General features: G+C 46.8%; 2 protein-coding genes across 2 annotated transcripts; one reads left to right on the plus strand and one right to left on the minus strand.

Annotated features, from left to right (window-relative positions):
• Positions 1 to 76: 76 nt before the first annotated feature.
• Positions 77 to 10,086, plus strand: MCTS1 (malignant T-cell-amplified sequence 1 homolog). The gene is made up of 5 exons (XM_084602185.1): positions 77 to 305; positions 1,085 to 1,237; positions 3,426 to 3,660; positions 9,623 to 9,690; positions 9,984 to 10,086. The coding sequence occupies exons 1-5, from the start codon at positions 295 to 297 to the stop codon at positions 10,063 to 10,065; spliced, it is 549 nt and encodes a 182-aa protein (XP_084458311.1). The 5' UTR covers positions 77 to 294; the 3' UTR covers positions 10,066 to 10,086.
• Positions 9,952 to 11,034, minus strand: LOC146191662 (NIF3-like protein 1). The gene has a single exon (XM_084602184.1). The coding sequence runs from the start codon at positions 10,983 to 10,985 to the stop codon at positions 10,080 to 10,082; it is 906 nt and encodes a 301-aa protein (XP_084458310.1). The 5' UTR covers positions 10,986 to 11,034; the 3' UTR covers positions 9,952 to 10,079.
• Between the last annotated feature and the right edge of the window lie 12,241 nt (positions 11,035 to 23,275).

The raw sequence follows: 23,275 nt of genomic DNA on the forward strand, positions 1-23,275 counted from the left end.
TTAAGTAGAAAAGGAATTTAAATAGTGTATTGGACAAAATAGTTTTGATAGCTGGCATGGAATAGCCAAATCAAGTTAAACCGAGTTAAAGCGTAGCCGAGCGAAGCTAATAGGAGGACCGGTGAGGGGAGAGCCGTGCGGTCGGTGAGGTTTGCGTGTGGCTGGATTTCGACGAATTCGCCGTGCTGAATGGACTGTGGAAGATTTGGACGCTGCGCATGAACAAGAGTGAAGGGCTTGAAGATTACTAATATCAACCCATTTAAAGGGGTTTTGATTGCAACTACAGTCATCATGTTTAAAAAGTAAGGGATACTTTATAAGCAGAGTGTCTAGCGTTCCTTCCAGACGGAACGGCATAACTTCCTAGAGTTTCGTCCAGACGTGCCAGTACATAGCATCACAAAATGTACTAAGATTTGCAGCTGCGTGGTTTCGTTTTTGTTGCTTCATCGGTAGTGGCCAGATTGGGTTCGTTGTATAAATTTAAGGTAGGAGCTTAAGTGACAGTCGCTATTCCCTCTGGACGTTACTGAGGGTGGTATTAGTTAAGTCTGAACGGAAGTCCAACAGCAGTTTTTCTGTCTGTTCAGAATAAGTTCATTCTTCGGCAATTATTAGGTTCGGAAGGATTGCCTTAGACTTGGCCTGATTGTTGACTTGTGCTTTTGGGGGTGCCCTTTCTGGGACACATAGCTGTCGTCATGGCCGTTCGGCCCTTGTATTGGTCTAATATATTCTTGTATTTACTGCATAGTTCCTATATTAGTGCCAGGTCGGTGTTTGTCTCTAGAGGACTTTTGTGTTATGACCTATAAAACTGTTTCGGTGGCAGGCCTGCAAATGCGATGTCTGAATTTCAAGGAATCTGATAGCCTATCACATTAAAATTCTAATAGCCTTCAACAACTCATTGCTTGTTAGTCTGTTAAGAACTATAGCTAATACAAATATCTCATTTATCTCATTAGATACATTCTATCTGATACATTTCTTTTTTTAGCAAATATACTATTAGTTCTCGTATTGGAGCTTTCTCTAGGAGGATCGCTGCCTGAAATCGTTGTTCTTGTTGCACTTCCAGGTTCGATGAGAAGGAGCATGTGTCCGGTATTACGCAACTCAAGTCCTCAGTACAGAAGGCGATCAAGGGCAAGATTTTGGAACAGTTTCCCCAATCTGAAGATTACATCAACCAAATACTGCCGAAAAAAGATCTGCTTCGAATCGTGAAGTGGTAGGTGGGTGATTCGATATGTCACTACTGCAAAATTTTGTATGCAAGCCCTTACAGTCATCAGGAATGACAGGATACTTGAAAGCCTGTAAACACCATCTCAGTCTTTTCTGTAGGGGGGGGGGGGGGAATAGTCAATGAAATTGATCTAGCCGTGCCTCAGCACCAATACTACCTCGACTTTTACGCCTGCAGAAATGTGGTTGCAGTGCTGAATCATCATTTTTGCTTTTCGTGGACCTTACCACACAGTTTGAAGCAGTACACTAGTTCGTCACCATTGTGGACTGTCCATATTCTGCAATTCACTTTCAAGGTTGAAATGTTCAGTAAGCCTACTTGTCAGGGCAACACATAGTTGTCCACAGGAGTACTCAACTATATAGCCAATGTGGCATTATCAGAGGCCAGGTAATGGCGATAAAACGCGATGACTCATTTTCACAGCACTACGTATGTGCTTGCCTAAAAATGCTGCTTTTTTTTTTCTTTCTTTTTTTTTCTTTCTTTTTTTTTCTTTCTTTTTTTTTTTTTTTTTCATGTAGGCATTGTTGAAAAATTATAGCCTTGGCTGAAAACTAACAGGGTGTTTGATGTCAAAAGAAGGATAAGCCATTCGTTACTTATCTTGTTTCATTGCCAGTCCTTGCAGAAATTGAGACATTCACAAATAGGTGGTCGTAGATTACTTGTTTTGAGTTTTAAAAACTGTACCCATCTTTTGAACTATTGGGGGCTTTGTGTGAACAGACTAATAGTTTCTGATTATAACACTCAGTTTCGTGTAGGTTCTAGTAGCTAATGCTAACAGGGCCCTTCTGAATCTTCAAAGACAAACACTGATCACTAGTCTATAGTGCACTCAAAATGCTTCTCCAAGGTTTAGTTTCTGCTGCAATGTTCAAATTTTCACTCTGTGATATTATTAATGAGCGAACTTCCATTGTTACTTACCACAGTGGTTCAGTGGTTAGGGCACTTTACTTACTGAACCCAAGGACGTGGGTTCAGTCCCAGCCACGGCGGCCACTTTTCGACAAAGGTGAAAAGTAAGGCGTCTATGTACTCTGTGATGTTGATGCACTCTACAGAACCAAGGTGACCGAAATTTTCACAGACACACATTACAGCGTATCTGATAGCCTGAGTCATCTCAGCGCATTAAACGCTGTAATCCAAGCCTAACTTGCATGCTTGATGACATCATGCCAAATTTTCGTATCACGGGAGATAAAAAGATGCACATAAAGATATTTGTCACTCAGAATAAGTCTATTGTATCTCTTGCATGATTAAAGGTTAGACAGTAAATGGCTATGCAATCATGGTAAAAATTTTGTAGGATGGATCTGCAGGACTTACATGTTGTGTTCACTTCAATTAAAAGACAATTGCAAGAACACGAAATTGGAAAGAGTGTTCTGAATATGCCTGAGCAGAAGTTATAGCGTTCTTTCAGGTTTGAACACTTATGTGTTGCTCGTCACTCATAGCACACCTAAGAAAATGTATGTTGGCCGAACCGTTCACTAGTTTGGTCTTAAACATGTGACGTTTTGTGGTAGATATTGTTTTACTCTATGTTTGGATGAGTCATTTGCTTGGGTCAGCCAGAAATAATCTGAAATCCTCATCGTTTGCATTAATTGCAAGAAAAAAAATTGAAAAAGTGTTTGAAGATAGCCTCATTTGAGACTTGTGCTTTATAAATGTTTTCTGGGAAGTGGCGACTTGCCCGCTGTGTCAGTAGTATGCCTGATTTGCTCTTTGTCCCTTTTGCTCTTAGCAGACAAAATTTATTGTGCTTTGCATATCTCGATTTTTAGGTCATTCGAAAGTTGTGCAAAAAAGTGCTGTGCACAGAAAAGCTGCCTCTGCCATGACATCATTCACAATTCTTTTTGTCTAAAATATTAGCATTCTCACAAAAGATTCCACTATTGGCGTACTGAGCAGTATGTGTATAATATATAAACAAGACCTTGATTTCTCTCGGAATCGCCCTGCTTTTTCTAGGTCCATTGGGCCAACAAATGTTTGTATTTGTGTGACAGACACCCAAGTCCATAAGGCCAGATGTCAAATTCATTCGAGCATTCGAAACGATGGAGCCATGGCAGTGGCGAGTCTGTACAGAAGGTCTGTGGGTTGAAATATTTTTGTCACAGTGTTGTGTACCTCTTCCCAGCCATGACCATTTGGAGATTCTCGTGAATGGGGCAGGAGAGCTGCTGTTCTTCCGTCAGCGCGAGGGCCCGTACTTCCCCACCCTGCGGCTGCTGCACAAGTACCCCTTCCTGTGCCCGTGGTTGCAGGTGGATCGTGGGGCCATTCGGTTTGTGCTAAGTGGCGCAAACATTATGTGCCCAGGCCTCACGTCACCTGGTGCCAAGATGACCCGTGTGCCCAAGGGCACAGTGGTTGTATCCTTGCTATAGCATTTTATGAATTCACCCCGCCGAGATGACGCAGTTGTTAGTGTGCTTGACTACTGTTTCCAAGGGTGCGGGATCGAATTCCGACCTTGGCGGTCGCTTTTCGATGGAGGCGAAAAGCAAGGCACCCATGTGCTGTGCGATGTCAGTGCATGCTAAAAAACCCCAGGTGGTCGAAATTCCTGGAGTCCTCCACTATGGCGTCTCCCATAGCTTGAGTCGATTTGGGACGTTAAACACCACAAACCAAACTAACCCATTTTGGGAATTCAGCGTCGGGCTCCCTTTAGCAGTGCTTCAGAATACCGCTGTTCATAGTGTAAGTTAACGTTTTTTTTTTTCTTTTAAAGCTTTTCAAGAGGCATTTAAAGCGACCTTTAGCCACTGGGTGCAACAGCTGCTTGGAGAAGCCAGCGTTTTAAAGACCTTGATGCGAACTGTGTAGTGTGCAAATGGTGACTATGGATGTACAGAGAAGGTGATGCAATTTGTTGAGAAAGAGGAGGCACTGGAAGTTTTGTCTGGAGTAGGGAAAGCAAAGAAGGGCAAAGAAATGGGCACTGTGGAACTCATGGTAAGGCGGTGACAGTGGCTGCCTTTATTGCATGGCAGATGTATGCATTAAAGAATTGGAGGTGTTGCCTCACTCGATTATAGTACGCCCAGGTGAATGGTTGCCTCTTAAACAGTGTCAACATATCTGCTGCCTCCGTATAATTACAGTTCCATTTGCACACTATTGTTTAACCCTCAGCTAGGGTTGGCCCAAACAGTGCGAGATTACATTACTTAAATTTCTCCTGAGTTCTGAAGCTACTTATTGCATTGTATTTGCAGATTAAGTAATATAGTTAATTTTTCATCATCCTGCTATTTCTACTGACGTCCATGACAGTGGCAAAACAAAAAGAGAATGTAGCTGCTAATACATAGTTGCGTGAAAAATGCTTAAATCCACAATTTTTTGCCAAATAACGAGAAACTAAGGGCCTTAGCCATAGCTGAACTCACGCTAGGATCGATGGCTGTAACGAAGTTAAATGCCACACCGCTTCCTTGGCCACCCAAAATGTACAGTGGTAGAGCCACAGAAAAACTGCGGTATTCATGGGTGACTTGGAAGGAGGCAACCATCCCAGCCACATAGGGACAGCCATCTGCTCTTAGGGGACTCTTAAGAGACACGAGTTCCAAGTTTCCTTCTTTATATTGATGCCTACTACATTAGTATATATGTACCACCACATGGTATTCATTTGTGGCCACTGAACATTCTATAGTTGAGTTTCTCTGTCATGCTGTTTTGGTTTCAGTTTCAACAGCCAAATGATTGCTGTGATGTCAAAGGCATGAAAAAGAAACTGCAGTATAATAGCTGATTCTTCATTCATTGCCATTCTGGCTCTCAAGGCAAGCTGGCTTCAGCATTGCATTAAAATGGAGGAGCAGTGAATATATTGCAGTTTTTATGCCTCGCATGACGCATGCTGACTTCTGGTATCACAGCACTGTTGAAACTGAAACAGCACGAGAGAAAAATTTTATTGTAAATTATTTAGTAGCCATAGGCGAATGCTATGTGATGATCCATATATAATGATGCCTTGCATGTCCATTGCAGGGTAGAAAAAATAAAATTAGACGCCTAGACTCATTTAAGCAGCGTTTGAATGAACCATCACAAACTGCTTTATATTAGCAAGGCTAACAAATATTATGAGTAGGGGTGCGCGATTACTATTGAAATTTTTTAATACAAATCGAATACGAATATGGGAAAAAAATGCCTTCGAATACTGAATATCTGGTCAGTGAAAAAAACAAAAATGAAAAGCACGGACAAATAAAAATAGCAAACATTGCTCATCTCGTTTATTTCGAATTCACACGTATTTGCAAGAAAAATTGATCTAGAATTGCACAGGAGTGCATACTGGAGGGAAGCATAAATTTTGTACAGGATTCCATATACCTGCTTTTTGTGCAGGAAGGAACTGCGTGAAACTGGGTGGAGCTGTCATATCGCTGCTGACTACAAATTTGGCCTTCAAGGGACCAGAAAAACTGTCTGAATTAACTGAAAGAAACTGCTGAAAACTATTTGCATCACGGCAACGTTGTCTTATGAACACATGCACGATAGTAGTCCGCATTTGAGATGAAACTGAAGTGAGAATAACACCTTTTTTTGATTTCATGTAATGCTTCGCTTTGCACACACTGTCGGGAAGGCCCTCTTCACAAAAGGGAAAGTTTCTCTCCACAAAACGACCCCATTGCATTTTGAGGATGCTTCACTGCAGAGTCCATGCAGTCGAGCATTGCGTAAAAGTGTGCAGTACGGGGAAACTGCGGTGAATTCGAAAAATTTTGGTCTACTCGTTAATTTTCGGATATTCGGAATCTCGGTTTTTCAAATACAAATACAAAACAAACATATATTCAATTCATATTAGAAATTTGATATTCGTGCACCCTTAAATATGAGTGCTGAGTGACACAGCTTACTGTGCTTGAGTTGAATCCCCTGTGCATGTCACTTCCTTGGATTATGATTGCGGCTTGATGGCTGCTGCACAGTGCTAATCTGGATTTCATTACACAGACCTGTTGGCAACAGCATGAAACAGTGTTTCTATCCCCTCTTTCTTGCAAAATCGTGTTGCCACTTTGTTGGTCAGCTTTTCATTTAACTGCCATGTTTGTGCTTGAAGACCCAGTGAAGGGTCAGAACATGGGTGAGGTGAATACTGTACGGCTTGTCTTTGTTGCGCAAATGCAAGGGTGCAAACCAAAATTCACTTACCCAGTTCGCTACCACTCTACAGTATAAATAAACACAGAATTTTTATTCCGAAAAAAATCAGCTGTTTAGATCTTTAGCACAAAAGACACATTTATTGCCGAGAAATACATATATATTTAAACGGAACATATTTTCCCCCTTTTCTCAGTTTGAACTTATGACAGCAACGCTGAAAAGGACTCCTTCATCAGTGTTTGGAAGTGAATGGCAGCATAGCCTAGTCTCATGGATCCACACAAAGAATACTTTCGTGGCGTCAAATTCTGCGGGCAGTATGCTGACCTATACCACATGGTGTGGGCCTGCCAGCAAAATACAAATATAAAAGTTATAAGACAGCCAACTAGGGAGGGCTAGGAGGCGGACCTGTCCAGCTCGTACCTGGAGGCCCAGCGTGCCCTGGTCCTGAGAGCTCGGGCAGCGACCAATGGCATCTCAGAATAGGGTTACCCAGCGCCGTAACCATGGGCACCTCCCTTCCGAAATCATTTCAGTGCTAACAAATGTTTTCTCCTTCTCCTCCGTCACAGTAGTTAGCTTGCAAAGGCTGTCCAGGGCAGCATTACCTGTATTTATTGCTTGACCTTCTCTAGGCTAACAATGCTCAGTTATCAGTGTTGGTCCAATCTTGGGGAAATCCCTGGAGGTGGAGTAGATTTGTAATAAGGGACTAATTACTCATTATCATCCTCCTCAGTGCAGCCACATGGTTACGAAAGAGAGCTAAACAGCTTACTCTGAAACCTCATAGTTAAAGAAAAATTCGTCCCGGTACAGGCGTGAACCCAGGATGACTGCCTGTCCAAGGCAGTTCTAACATCTGAGCTAACCAGGACTGCTGGACGGCCAGCAGATCAGATGGCAGGGCAAGAGCGAATTGATCATTGATTCGAAGTGGAAACAGTGTTGGTTCAATGTATAGAGGAATCTCCCCAGGGTGCAGTAATTTGTAACAAAGGAGTAATTACTCATTGTCATGAGAGATTGTTGTGAGCAATTTATCCTTTTGCTTCATTTATCATTGAAAGTAGCCTTTTTTGTCATAACATGGTAAGCTATTGATTCAGCACAATTCCAGTTTGTTCTCAGTGTTCCCAAACACAAATCAACATTATCTGCTGGCTGGCCTTCTCTCTTTCAACATGCTGTGCATCTATTACAGTAGTTTTTTGGTCGGCGCAGAGACCCCGTTTCGGTTATGGTGAAATGCAAAAAACACCTCTTGCATTCCAGCATCAGCACACGTTAGAAAGAACCTCAGCTGATGGACGTTAACTTGGAACCTTCCACTACATCTCACATGGCTCATTGTGCAGTTTTGTGTTGTGAAATCTTACATATAATGCAGTATTTTCAGTGCAAAAGCACTTGCACAGATGCCTGAGCCGAGCAACAACTTTTTCTTGTGCCTTACTCCCGATTGTCCCACCGAATTGCGATGTCATAGTCCACGTTGTGGTTGTTGCTGGCTACAGGTGGAGATAGCCTTCCGGTTTCTGCTGGCAATTGCTCCACCACTTAAACATTAGTGTCCTCAAGTCGGGCACATATAATTGCACATAATAGATAACAAGCATGAGTACTGTCACCATTTGGAGTTGAGATCAGAATCCTGTAGAAAAATTAAAAGACACGAAACCTGCTTTCTACAAGACCGGTTTCCATGTGGGTAGACAATGTCCTGGAGTGAACTATGGGCCCCGTTATCTTTAGGGAAGTGAATAACACACTCCTTTCCGCGCTGTACCCCGGACAGCATGTAATGTTCTATATCCTCGCACACAGGTCACATGTGGAACACAGCGGAGACATTCCCTATCTTGTATACATCAATGCAAGGGTACAGGCAGTGCCCATACAAATTCAATGTAGTAAAGTGGCTAGGGATTTTTTTAGTTCTTTGGTCATGCATGTAGTGTAGAATGAACATTAAAAGGATTTCAAATGCCTGAAGACTGCTCCTCTGAAGAGCATTTTAATGTCGTGAGGAAAACTTCTTGATGGATGTCCCGAGAGCGCTTTACGGGCTAGGCTGTTCGCCACCTCGTTGCCTATGATACCTGTTTGTGCAGGGCACCCTTTGGAAATGTATTGAAAAGCCTCTGCTCTGCAGAGTATGCACCAAGTGCAGACAGTCCACATGCCCTGGAGTAGGTAATTTAAATAGTGGTTTCGCATGGTATCATCGGTCTAACCAGGTTAAACCGTAGATAACTTTCTTTTTTTTGGAAGGACGACAAAGAGGCCGTATGGCTAATGCATGCCCCTGCACCCTCATTGTAGAAAAAAATGGTTCAGCAAAGCACCGACACTTGCCACAACATACCTGAAACCAGTTGGAATGCTTTTCATAGACGTCAGTGCATTGCAGAAATGAATGCAGAGTATTTTGAAAGATTTCCTTGTCCAATGTAACTTTATGAACTTTTCTGTTACTGCAACTTTCAAGCACCTTAGCCTTGTTTCCTCTGGAACTTGCTGCAAAACTCTCGGAAAACAGTGTAAATTTTACATTGAAAAAGAAGATAGCCTTTTTTTTTTCATTGCATAGACCGTTTATTAGGAGAAAGAATGCATTTTGGCAGTAATATACCTGAGCGGTATTAAGAAATATGCTGGCCAGGTATTGCTATTTACTCGGACAGCTTATCACTTTTGTTTATCACATCTAGGCTTAGTGGGTTCATTTGTATTGTTACAACACAGCAGATCTGGGAAGACGCGTTAAATTTCAGCAAAATAAGGCACATGCTCTGTAACTGCATCAAGCTGGTGAATTATTTTTCAAAAGAAAAAACAATAACAAACAAACGAAGGGAAGTGCCATTCAGTTACATTTGTGTAGAAAATCCAGATCACCCTACATGCATATCTGTTTAAGAGTTGACAGATGTTTCACAGTGTGACAGAGCGGTGAAATACATAGAACAAACTCGGCTTAGGATGTGTGGAGTGCTTTTAAAATTGCTAACAAATGCCTGCAAAGTATTCAATTTTTGGTTTTGCAAAGATGATGTGTGCGCATACAACAATAAGAAAACGCATGCTACGGCATGCGACAGCAAGAACAAACTGAAAACGCTGTAGGCACTGCAACTGATTGGCCACAGGTAGCAGCGTTGTGGTCCTTAATTGTGTTTGTAGGCGATCATGGCTGAGGGCAAGCAGCACGCACTGGCTGTTGGCTTCACAGTGATGTCCACAGATGACATGTAAGTCTTGAATTACTTCATTCTTCTTCTTAAGCTGCCATGCTGAGTTCACTAGCCTTACCTGCAGGGCCAGGCAGTGTCATTGAGGCGACTGCATTTTGCCCACTCCTAAGTTTCTGCAGAGATGTTAGCCAGTAAAATTAAACTTTCAGAAACCACGGCGCTGGATGCCGCTGCACTGTTAGCTTTGTTAATGGCACGAACAGTATGTATTGTAGACAACGTGAGGGACGCCTGTGCTTGCAGAGTATACACGAGTACTTTCTTTCTTTCTTTTTTTTTTTTTTTTGCAGAGCTAGCATCAACAAAGGTATTGGCGTGGACAACGTGCACTACCTCAACGACGGACTGTGGCACATGAAACCGGTTAAGTGAAACAATAAATGGTGTTAGATGGCTTGAAGGGGTCCGGTGTCTGCCTGAGAGAGGCCCACAGCGAGTGCGGGCGCCTCCCGCTGTAGCCGCTGGGCCAAACGGCCCAGCGATCCGCGCTCCGAGACGGCGTGCTCACAGAGCAGCACCGACGTACCACGCTGTGTCGCGTCCAGCACGTCGTGGTGCGACATTTCACCCGTCACGAGCAGCTCTGCTTCGCCGAACGCTTCGCGCAGCACGGACGTGCCCGCTCCCGCGCACAAGGCAACCCGCGACACCGTGCTGCGCGTGGTGTGTCGCGCGGCCAGGGCTAGTCGTAGACGCCCTGGTGTACCGACGTGTTCCCCAAGACGCGCAGCGAGTTCGCTCAGAGGCACGAGCGGCGCGAGGTGCAGCCGCCGGCCGCCACCAGCCGCCAGCGGCTCCGAGCCATCCGAGCCGCCGCCACCCAGGCCGGCAGCAAGCCAGTCGTTGGCGCCGTCGTCGGCCGCGTCCCACGCAGTGTGCGGTGAGTAGACGGCGATGCCTTTCTCGAGGCAGCGGATCACAATCCGCTCCTTCCACTCGGACTGACGAAGCGCTTTAAGCGGCGTGAATATGGGCGGGTGGTAGGAAACTATCAGCTGGGCATTCCGCTGTTCAGCTTCGTCCATCACCTGCTGGGTCAGGTCGTTCGTGATGAGCACGTTCTTTACGACGGGCGAACCGCTTGGCTCCAACAGCAGACCGACGTTATCCCACGACGCCGCGGTTGAGGGTGGCGCAATGCGCTCGAGGATGTCGACCACACTTTTCAGATCCATTATGCTCTTGCCGCGTTCCTCCTGCACCCACCTTTTTGCACAAGCGGGTAACGCGGGACCGCAAGCACGTGCGATAACTTTACCACCGGCAGATACCCACCGAACGGCCGGATACATGTACTTACATATATAGTGCCTCACTACAGTACATACCTAGTACAGTAGCGCTCCTTCGGTGCCCTCAGTGGGTGCCATTGACTTCATGCAGGATTTTCACGAGAGGTGGAGCCAGTGGAGCGTCGCCTAGACTTATGTGGACGCAGTAACTGTGACTGCCCGCTTCAAAGGGAAAAGCCACATCATCATCATCATCTTGCCACGCGAGTTCCGCTTTGGACGGAGTTAAAAAAATAAAATAAAAAGGCAAACTATATTTCTTTCGGAAATGAAGTCAAGCAGAGAAGGAATCGATCTTCGGTAGTTCGGTTTGAAAGGCGCTGCCCTACTATTTGCATGGAGGAAAAAAAAAAAAATAATGACTAGGCTTTGAAGCGAGATCACTGGAGCTACGTTCAATGTAAAAGAAAGCTAAGCTGCATACTACGGTATAATGATCTAGACATTATATTATCACAGTCACCACAGTATTGTACTATGAAAGATTGGTAGCTGAAAGCTGCCCCACCGTGTCTGGAAGCCCAGCCTTTTGGCTACCATTTTTTTTTATAACAAGCATTATAGCATTATGGCATGGAAAACAATGTTTTTGTAATAGCTAATGTTGTAACATTCTATATGCTAGCCATAAATTGCAAGAAATAAGCGCAGCAGTATGTCGAACCCAACTTTCGTTTAACTGAACAGGCGCACTTTACAAATTTTTATCCTCTGAAGCATTTAGAAATTCGGCTCAGATTTAGTCTTCGGGATACTGTGTTACGAGCCAAAGTAATAGATTGGGATAAATTTAGGTCCATCAGAGGGGTCTTCTCTGACTGAGAGGCAACAAGAATTTAATCGGCATGTAAAGGAGGCCACGAAGGAACAGGCGACGAATCTCCAAGTCCCAAAATTAGACAAACACCTACATCTCCTTAAATCCAAGGGAGAATTAGAGGGCAGGTGGAAAACTAAAAATGGAACAGAAATCTCGGAAGGGAGGTTGCTAACCTCAATAAGGAAATTGAGCGGTGCGCAGCCAATCTGTTTGAAAGGAGCTGGGCAGAGGTGTGTGATGAGATGAGCTTTCGACATGAGCCTTCCCAAGACCTGGGCTATCCTCCGCTACCTCTGCACTAAGAGACGGGCCAGACTAGACCAGATTAAGATCAAGCACAAGTTCCAAGGGGGAAACAAGGAGCTGCTAGATGCAATCAGGACAACATATACATGTCAGGATACCGCCCCCCCCCCCCCCCCCCCCCCCTCTACTTTGCTGTACCGGGCCCGAGAATAAGGCCATAGATGCTCCAGTTGAATTGGCAGAAATTAGGGCGGTCCTGCACGATCTCAGAAAGAGATCTGCTCCAGGGCCAGACAATATCACCAACACTATGATTAAAAATCTGGACGAAGACTCTTTACACTTAATTTGCGAAGTAATGAATAAAATTTGGGAAGGGGCCGAAATCTCAGAGGAGTGGAAAATCTCCAGATTGGTCCTTATTCCTAAACCGGGCAAGAAGCTTGAACTATCCAACATGAGGCCCATACCTCTCACCTCTTGTCTGGGAAAGCTCATGGAAAAAGTGGTCCAACTCAGAATCTCTGGGCATATGGAAACCAAGGAACTCTGGCCAGTGGAGATGGTAGGGCACAGGCCGGGATTAAGCGCGCAGGATATCATGCTCACATTAGAGCACGACATTATAGATGCTCCTGAGGACGATGCATCATATAGAGCCATCCTGGGACTTGATCTCACTAAGGCGTTTAATAATATTGAGCACAGAGCGGTTATCGAAGGCCTCAACTCGGCTGGAGTGGGAAGCAAGTACTTCAACTATGTCAAACATTTCCTCACTTGCAGGAAAACTGAAGTTAGCTTCGTGGGACTGAGGTCCGATCCCATCAGCACCGGGGGCAGAGGAACGCCCCAAGGATCGGTCTTCTCCCCGGTACTCTTCAATTTTGCAATGAAAGATCTCTCGCCCATTTTTAATAAGGTAGAAGGCATCAAACATAGCATCTATGCAGACGATATCACAATCTTGACCGATGCAGGCTCCAGCGCCGATATATCGCATAGGCTTCAGGAAGCGGCGTATATAGTTCATAACTACGCCCTAGATAGAGGACTATCTTGCTCTCCTCACAAATCTGGACTGTTCTCAATGTGCAGCAAAACACAACTAACCCGAAAATCCCACCTACCGCACCTACACAAACCAGTGGAGGTATACGTGGGAGGGAGCAAGGTACCGAGAGTCAATACTATTAGGATCCTGGGGTATTTCCTACAGCAGAATAGGAGAAATGCTCTGGACTGCCTCCAAGGAGTGGAGCTCTTTTCATCACTCGATTTACAATCTGGTTATTGGCAGATCCCAATGGCAGCTGAAGATCATACCAAAACCGCATTTGTGACCCCTGACGGCCTCTACGAGTTCACCAGTATGCCTTTCGGCCCGTGCAACCCTCCGGCAACTTTCAAGCGAATGATGGATATAGGTTTACGTCATTTTTTCGCCCGACTTTGAGAAGCACCTATGTCACCTGAGGCACGTTCTGACATGTCTCACAAACGCCTGCCTGCAGCTGAACTTAAAAAAAAAAATGCACTTTTGCTGCCCATGAACTCACAATTTTAGGTCACGTTAATTGTATCCAAAGACGACGCACGCCCTGATTTCGCCAAACTTTGTGCCGTTACTGCGTTTCTTAAGCCATCCTCCTCCAAGGAACAACGAAGCTTCCTAAGGCTCTGCTTCTATTTTTGGCGGTGCATACGCAACTCTGCATCAATTTCTACCACTTTGACTGAGCTGCTCGCCAGCAATACCACTTTTTCGGTTTGGTCATCTGCGTACGACGACGCTTACAACACCCTGCGTCGTCTCCTCACGGCTCTCATTTTGCACCATTTTTACCCAATTGACTCCGACGGCAGTCCACACGGACGGCAGAGGTATATTGGTCTCGGTGCGGTGCTGGGTTCGACTCATCTATAGTTGCATATGAAAGCTGCACACTTATGAAGACTGAGCACAACTACTTTGTAAATGAAAAAGAGCGCCTCGCTGTTGTGTGGGCAGTAGGCAAGCTTCGTTCTCAAATGTAGGACCGTCATTTCGAGGTCTTTACGGACCATCATGCTCTTTGCTGGCTTCCTTCATTAAAAGATCCTTCCAACCGCCTGACCCGATCGACGCTGCGTCTCCCAGAATATGACATCCACGTCGTCCACCGGTCCGGCTGCAAGCATCAGGACGCCGATGCCTCGTCTCGCGCCCCGCTACCAGCTGAAGTTGCCAGCCTCTACAAAATCGAGATTCCTGCACCGTCTCCCGCCCTCAGGACATGCCTTCTAAGCAGTGCAAGGGTCCATGGGTCAGGGCTCTCCTCGACTTTCTCTCCAACCCATCGACGGTTACACCACTGTGCGCCATGCGTTGTCAACATCGCATTTTAAAATCCGAGACAACGTACTCTATACCTCCGTATTCACCATTATTACGGACGAAAATGGCTTCACGTCATTCCCCGACACCTAGGGCCCTACACCTGTACCTGTTTCCGCGCTGACATGCAATGCGTTCACGCGGGTCTTTTCAAGACGTATACGCGCCTCCTCCTCAGATACTACTGGTGTGCCATGTATAATGTTGTTTCGAGGCACGTGCGATCGTGCCTCGACTGCCGACGCCGCAATACACCCACTGAATGTACTTCTGCTGAGTTGTCTCCCTCGTCCTTTTGATCGCGTTGGCATTGATTTATACGGGCTACTCCCGTACACTGCATCTGAAAAAACGGTGGGTTATTGTTGCCATTGATCACCTGACGCGGTATGCTGAAACAGCCGCACTGCCTGCTGAGACAGCCCAGGATGTGGCATCTTTACTTTTGCGGAGGTACATCCTTCACGGCGCCTCTCGTGAGCTGCTCAGCTAACGAGGTCGAGTTTTTCTTTGACTTCATCTGAACTCTGTCCCGAGAACGCAACGTAATTCATCGGACTTGAACTGTGTACCACACGGACTTGGACTGTATACCACACTCAGACAAACGACCTAACTGAACGTTTTAACCGCACTCTGGGTGACATGCTGGCTATGTACGTCGGTTCGAATCACACGAACTGGTTCTTTTCTATGTTACGTTCGCGTACAATACTGCCACGCAATCTAATACAGGCTTTTCTCCTTTCTTTACGGCCGTCATCCCTCCGTTCCCATCGTTAACTATGCTACCCTACCACCCTGACACAGCAGAGTGCACCACTGTTTCAGAAGCTGCCAAGCACGCTGAATGTTGCCGTCAGATCGCATCGTCCTCACGACAGCTATCCAATGCTTCCAAAAAACTGCCACGTATTTCCCGTCTTGCTCTCTTGTCAGGTCGTGGATACCTCCCAGTGCACCGGGCTTCTCCAGAAAAATCTCACAAAATATCAAGGTCCCTATATATACAGTGTCTTGAAGCAGACGTATCCTGTGAACTATCTTGTCGAGCCCCTCGAGCCATCTCTGGATCTCCGTCACCGCGGCCGCAATACTATGAATATTCAACGCCTCAAGCCTTACTATGATCTCGCGCTCTATTCCGCCCGTTAAGCCGCCAGCATGACTCCTTTTCTGATGAGGGGCCATTGCAGAGAAGACGGGCTTACGCTCGAGCCGCATGACCATCGCCTAGTGCTCGCGTCTGGATGCTCTCGCTAATCTCGCCTGCCCAAACGCCTGCTTCAATTTCCAAGCCTTTACAAATACCCCCCCTTCTTATATGATCAAGTTGCAATGCAGAAATGCAAAGCACGTTAGGTGCGAAGGCAATCCATCGCCGAAGGGTCTACTTGTCGCGCTGCGCGCCTCTGCCCTTCTCTTTCATCGCTATCCGACCGCAATAAACTTGTAAAAACAGGCGCCAGTTTCAATTATGCGACGCATGAAAGGCGTTAGTAGCCAACAGCGTGTTCCATTGTCCGCCCTTGTGCGTAGCACGTGGAATGGTAGGCGTATACGTTGGACATTACTTTAGCCACAGGTCTACAGCTTCGTACCTTTAATCGGAATCGCAAGGCACGGAGAATATATCTGTATAGACACTTCGATCAAAAAAGAAATGAAAAGCAAAACAAGTTTTTTCTCTGGAATTCTAAAGTACTAGAGAGCTTTGATAATCGTCAGCCATGATGTTCAATTCACAGTCAATTCAGATTAGGCGAACAATTTTGTGTCTGCACAGTATGCACGAACAAATGCTGGAGAACATAATACGCGTAATAAAAGTTACGTGGACACAACAAGGCTGCATCAGGCACACTAAGTGCACCTGTCGGACACGTTTTATGAAGGCGATTACGCAAAAATGTACATGGAGTACCCGTCAGCGCTGCTGCTGTTAGTAATAGTAGAAGACTTTATTAAAGCGCAATACTTAAGCGCCTAATACATCGATGTCCTGAACGAGCAGGCGCTGTTCTTCCTCCCCCTCAGCATCAAGCCAGTCCACCCAGGTTCGGATAGTATGAGAGCGGGTGGGGAAGGAACCCGATTGCAATGCAACCGGGCATGAAAATATGCTGTGGGAACGGTTGGCATAAGGGGAGGCACAGTTGGGGCATGATGGATCACGACGGAATGTGCACAGATATAGCCGTGCAGGGGTTATGAGCGTATTCAGATGTATCTGCCGAAGGACATGAGCCTCCCAAACGGAGAGATTGGGATGAGGGTCGGGGTAGAGTTTGCGGTCTAAGCGAGCAGCATTGTAATATTCGCTGATGGTGGCGCGTGGAAACAGTCTCGACCCGCCCTCCAAGGATCTTGGCCAGGGGATGAACGGTGCCCGGTTACGAGTTTCACGGTGTCACCCGTTAATAATTAGGGGGTATTATTAACGATGCGCCGTTAACGGGCGCACATTCCCAGACACCCTTAGAGTGAGTGGGGATAGCTGTTCCGGTCGCTAAGGAGATGCCCTCGACCTGCGTGGCAAGCTCAGCCGGAATTCAACTACCTTATAGTGACAGAAGGAGGTGGTCGTTTGGTGCCCACCGGTCGCCGGTTCAAACCAGAGAAAGGATCGGAGTCAGAAATAACAAACAAAACACACTTTATGCACAGCAAGAGACGATACAAAGGAACACACAAGATCACTTGAAATGCACAGACGAGAGGTTCACAGAATAACCAACGCTAAGCATGCAATTACACAGGTATTCAATAACATAGAGGCTTTACAACAGATGAAACACGAGAGAGTTACATAAACAAACACCAAATTGTTCACCGGGCACTGTTGCAGTCCGACGCCTCAAGAGTCACGATGTGGCCGCCATACGAGACGAGCGCCGCTCCCTTGAAAGTCCGTGGGCTTGCCAGCAGCGGGTGATCCCCGGGAGTCCAGCCGAAGCACAGGCGAACACGTCGCAAACACTGACGAACTGACTGACTGACTGACTCATCGAGCGGCGCGGTCTCTTTAAATAGGGCGCGCCGCGTCTGTTTGTTAGCACGCGTCAAAGCTAGCGCGCACACACACTTAGCTTCGCTGGTTATAGCGCTCTCTCTTCCTCCCGTCGAGCCGCGCGTCGCCATTGGCCAGGTCCCATAGAAGATGCTGGAATTTTCTGGTTGATTCCAGTCCGATGAACCACCGTCCTCCCCGGGCAATGGGAAAGAGGGTCACGGCAACGCGTACAAAGCTACGCGCTCTCCCACGCGGGGAAGGGGGCTTTTCTCTCCATTAAAGCCCCTGCCTTCCACGCGACGCCGTGCGGGCCTCGCGCCGTACCGGCGTGATGAAAATGGGCGCTGATTTCGTGACACTGCCCCTCCCTTAAAGAATATTGTCCCACAATATTCACAACAACCACGAACATCGCGCGCACATGCATGCGCTCACAAATATTTGGGGCAAATGACCATATCACACACATTGCACAAATTTCACAAACTGTAATAACCCATTACAAAATTTACACATCAATGCCATGAAATTCACAAACATAGCAACACACTGTCGTCAGATACACACAAGAATCAACAACACACCGCTTTTCAAATACGAAGCGCACAAACCTAAATTTCCGAGCGTAATTCTAACCCGCGATCAGTGCGTGACACGCCTCTGTCCGCCAGGGATTCTGCCTTCGCTCTAGTCTCTCGCATTTGAGACGCTTCTATGTTCTCCGATCGGGCTACTGAAAATTCCCTGAGGCAGGACTTATCCTCTTGCAAATCACACAACCAATGTGTGCCGATAATTGCCCCTACAACCAGTAGCGCCGACGGATACACGGGAACCTGTGCCAACGCGCACAGACCAACAAAAAGAATCACTGTAATAGTGTTCCTTCCTAGGCACCGGTATTCCTTCCGCTGAAGGTGAAATATCCCAAGTAACGCTCCCATAAGTAGGAAAAACACTTGGGCTACCTGCATCAACGAAGGCCTAGGCAGTCCTGACTTTATTTCCTGTGTTGCCTCTTTCTTATCGGTTTCCTCCTGAGGGGCTTCCTTTTGTTTATTCTTGTCTCGGGGCTTTTCTTCCGGCTTCTCATGGCCTTGCTTTCCTCGCCTTGCCTTTTTCTTTTTAGATTCCTTGCAGCGCACAGGTGCGGGACCTTGATCAGGATCCTCGGGAAATGTTGCGCCCTTGATATTTCCCAACACCAAATCGTAGATAGGGCGTTCCATGCACAGCGCTGTCAATTTTCCAGAATAGTATTGCGTCTGCACTTCCAATTTTGCCTCAGGTAGCCATTGTATTGAGCCGTCAATTAGCCTCACAGGGCATTTCTCGCCAGTTAGATCATTCTCATGAATCAAACTGCGTCTAACGATTACGGCACTGCTACCTGTATCTCGTAGCACAGAAACTGATTTTCCTTTTATCTTTCCCCTCGAAACCGGCATCCGATTCACCGCAGATCCAGGTTGTGCATGTACTACGGCGTTCACCACCCGGAGTTTCTTGTCCTTCCGATTAACCCCTCTCTCTGCTTCCTCCTCCTCTTGGCCGTGCACCACGCGGACTTTCCTGCCGTTCTTAAGCTCAACAAAGCCATCGGCATCTTCTTCCTCCAGGCGATATTCTGACTCTGACGGAGTCCTCGCGCATGCCGCCTGCGGTGCTGCCTTGTCAGCGTCGGGACACGACATTGCTTTGTGGCCCTTCTGTCCGCATTTCCAACACGAGGATGGATTGTTGGTTGCGAGTTTGCGGCAGTTAGGTGCATAATGGCCTAGTTGTCCGCAGAGATAGCACCTCGGGGTTGACTTTACGCTAGGTTTTGTCTGCCGAAATTCGGGCTTTCGAGGGGTTTCAGAATTTACAATTTTGCTCAAATTTTCGCCTCCCTGGGCTTCCAAATACTGGTCTGCCAGTTCCATCATTTCTTCCAGGTTATTCGCTTTTCTTTCTTTTAAATAAAGCGACAAACCAGGGTGACAGCTACCCAGAAATTGTTCCTTGATTAGGAGTTCGCGAAGTGCGCCATACTCAAGTTTAATTTTTGAGAGTTCAGTCCAGCGGTCGAAATAATGACTCAGTCGCGCAACATACTGTGTTGCCGTTTCTCCGTCCATAGGTTTTCCAGTCCTGAACTTCTCACGAAACCCATCCGTTGTAAATCTAAACCTTTTAAGTAATGCAGCTTTCACTTTGTTATAGCTGCCTGCATCCTTAGGAGGAAGTCTTCCAAACACACTCAAGATGGTAGCACATTCACTGTCTGTCCAATTTGCATTTACGGCGATCCTTTCGAAACGCAAGAGGAACGCGTCGAGATCGTCTCTTCTCTTGTCGTATTTCGGAATCAATTTACTTGCGTCTATCCGCAAGCTGCTATGTCCTTCACTGCAGCTATGCACTTCAGCTAAACCGTTGCTGTTCCCGGAGTTTTGGAGCTGAAGTTTCATAGTCAGTAATTCCTTTTCTCGCTGAAATTCCTCTTCCCTCTCCTTTCGAGCCCTCTCTCGTTCCTTTTCTTCTCTCTCTCTTTCTTCTTTTTCTCTCTGGCTAACTCATTTGCGCAGTTCGGCACCGGACAACCCCAGCTGGGTGCCAGCCTCTACCAACTCTTTCAGATTCATATCTGAAGCGCGAACCGTCTGGGTGTAGCCTAAACACTGCTTAGTGAACTTCGCCTAAACGCTTCCGCGCGGCACTACCTCTCGCTACCGCTCTGCTGCTACACTGTTTACGACCTCTTCGTAAACTCTTCCAACTCGTTCACCGTCCTCTGAGCTTGAGTGCACCAAACGTCCTGTCGCGGACGCCAGAATAATTGTCACCCGTTAATAATTAGGGGGTATTATTAACGATGCGCCGTTAACGGGCGCACATTCCCAGACACCCTTAGAGTGAGTGGGGATAGCTGTTCCGGTCGCTAAGGAGATGCCCTCGACCTGCGTGGCAAGCTCAGCCGGAATTCAACTACCTTGTAGTGACAGAAGGGGGTGGTCGTTTGGTGCCCAGCGGTCGCCGGTTCAAACCAGAGAAAGGATCGGAGTCAGAAGTAACAAACAAAACACACTTTATGCACAGCAAGAGATGATACAAAGGAACACACAAGATCACTTGAAATGCACAGACGAGAGGTTCACAGCATAACCAACGCTAAGCATGCAATTACACAGGTATTCAATAACATAGAGGCTTTACAACAGATGAAACACGAGAGAGTTACATAAACAAACACCAAATTGTTCACCGGGCACTGTTGCAGTCCGACGCCTCAAGAGTCACGATGTGGCCGCCATACGAGACGAGCGCCGCTCCCTTGAAAGTCCGTGGGCTTGCCAGCAGCGGGTGATCCCCGGGAGTCCAGCCGAAGCACAGGCGAACACGTCGCAAACACTGACGAACTGACTGACTGACTGACTCATCAAGCGGCGCGGTCTCTTTAAATAGGGCGCGCCGCGTCTGTTTGTTAGCACGCGTCAAAGCTAGCTCGCACACACACTTAGCTTCGCTGGTTATAGCGCTCTCTCTTCCTCCCGTCGAGCCGCGCGTCGCCATTGGCCAGGTCCCATAGAAGATGCTGGAATTTTCTGGTTGATTCCAGTCCGATGAACCACCTTCCTCCCCGGGCAATGGGAAAGAGGGTCACGGCAACGCGTGCAAAGCTGCGCGCTCTCCCGCGCGGGGAAGGGGGCTTTTCTCTCCATGCCTTCCATGCGACGCCGTGCGGGCCTCGCGCCGTACCGGCTTGATGAAAATGGGCGCCGATTTCGTGACACTGCCCCTCCCTTAAAGAATATTGTCCCACAATATTCACAACAACCACGAACATCGCGCGCACATGCATGCGCTCACAAATATTTGGGGCAAATGACCATATCACACACATTGCACAAATTTCACAAACTGTAATAACCCATTACAAAATTTACACATCAATGCCATGAAATTCACAAACATAGCAACACACTGTCGTCAGATACACACAAGAATCAACAACACACCGCTTTTCAAATACGAAGCGCACAAACCTAAATTTCCGAGCGTAATTCTAACCCGCGATCAGTGCGTGACACGCCTCTGTCCGCCAGGGATTCTGCCTTCGCTCTAGTCTCTCGCATTTGAGACGCTTCTATGTTCTCCGATCGGGCTACTGAAAATTCCCTGAGGCAGGACTTATCCTCTTGCAAATCACACAACCAATGTGTGCCGATAATTGCCCCTACAACCAGTAGCGCCGACGGATACACGGGAACCTGTGCCAACGCGCACAGACCAACAAAAAGAATCACTGTAATAGTGTTCCTTCCTAGGCACCGGTATTCCTTCCGCTGAAGGTGAAATATCCCAAGTAACGCTCCCATAAGTAGGAAAAACACTTGGGCTACCTGCATCAACGAAGGCCTAGGCAGTCCTGACTTTATTTCCTGTGTTGCCTCTTTCTTATCGGTTTCCTCCTGAGGGGCTTCCTTTTGTTTATTCTTGTCTCGGGGCTTTTCTTCCGGCTTCTCATGGCCTTGCTTTCCTCGCCTTGCCTTTTTCTTTTTAGATTCCTTGCAGCGCACAGGTGCGGGACCTTGATCAGGATCCTCGGGAAATGTTGCGCCCTTGATATTTCCCAACACCAAATCGTAGATAGGGCGTTCCATGCACAGCGCTGTCAATTTTCCAGAATAGTATTGCGTCTGCACTTCCAATTTTGCCTCAGGTAGCCATTGTATTGAGCCGTCAATTAGCCTCACAGGGCATTTCTCGCCAGTTAGATCATTCTCATGAATCAAACTGCGTCTAACGATTACGGCACTGCTACCTGTATCTCGTAGCACAGAAACTGATTTTCCTTTTATCTTTCCCCTCGAAACCGGCATCCGATTCACCGCAGATCCAGGTTGTGCATGTACTACGGCGTTCACCACCCGGAGTTTCTTGTCCTTCCGATTAACCCCTCTTTCTGCTTCCTCCTCCTCTTGGCCGTGCACCACGCGGACTTTCCTGCCGTTCTTAAGCTCAACAAAGCCATCGACATCTTCTTCCTCCAGGCGATATTCTGACTCTGACGGAGTCCTCGCGCATGCCGCCTGCGGTGCTGCCTTGTCAGCGTCGGGACACGACATTGCTTTGTGGCCCTTCTGTCCGCATTTCCAACACGTGGATGGATTGTTGGTTGCGAGTTTGCGGCAGTTAGGTGCATAATGGCCTAGTTGTCCGCAGAGATAGCACCTCGGGGTTGACTTTACGCTAGGTTTTGTCTGCCGAAATTCGGGCTTTCGAGGGGTTTCAGAATTTACAATTTTGCTCAAATTTTCGCCTCCCTGGGCTTCCAAATACTGGTCTGCCAGTTCCATCATTTCTTCCAGGTTATTCGCTTTTCTTTCTTTTAAATAAAGCGACAAACCAGGGTGACAGCTACCCAGAAATTGTTCCTTGATTAGGAGTTCGCGAAGTGCGCCATACTCAAGTTTACTTTTTGAGAGTTCAGTCCAGCGGTCGAAATAATGACTCAGTCGCGCAACATACTGTGTTGCCGTTTCTCCGTCCATAGGTTTTCCAGTCCTGAACTTCTCACGAAACCCATCCGTTGTAAATCTAAAGCTTTTAAGTAATGCAGATTTCACTTTGTTATAGCTGCCTGCATCCTCAGGAGGAAGTCTTCCAAACACACTTAATGCTTCGCCGCTGAGGCAAGTGCTCAAGATGGTAGCACATTCACTGTCTGTCCAATTTGCATTTACGGCGATCCTTTCGAAACGCAAGAGGAACGCGTCGAGATCGTCTCTTCTCTCGTCGTATTTCGGAATCAATTTACTTGCGTGTATCCGCAAGCTGCTATGTCCTTC

The sequence above is a fragment of the Amblyomma maculatum genome, chromosome 4, assembly GCF_055883805.1.
Source record: "Amblyomma maculatum isolate TAMU_Amacu chromosome 4, ASM5588380v1, whole genome shotgun sequence".
Taxonomy (NCBI): Eukaryota; Metazoa; Arthropoda; class Arachnida; order Ixodida; family Ixodidae; genus Amblyomma; species Amblyomma maculatum.

Coding starts and splice junctions, on each gene's coding strand:
- MCTS1 (XM_084602185.1), top strand. Junction 1,238..3,425: donor CTGCTTCGAATCGTGAAGTG/GTAGGTGGGTGA, acceptor ACCTCTTCCCAG/CCATGACCATTTGGAGATTC. Junction 9,691..9,983: donor GTGATGTCCACAGATGACAT/GTAAGTCTTGAA, acceptor TTTTTTTTGCAG/AGCTAGCATCAACAAAGGTA.
- LOC146191662 (XM_084602184.1), bottom strand. CDS start 10,985: ATGTATCCGGCCGTTCGGTGGGTATCTGCCGGTGGTAAAGTTATCGCA.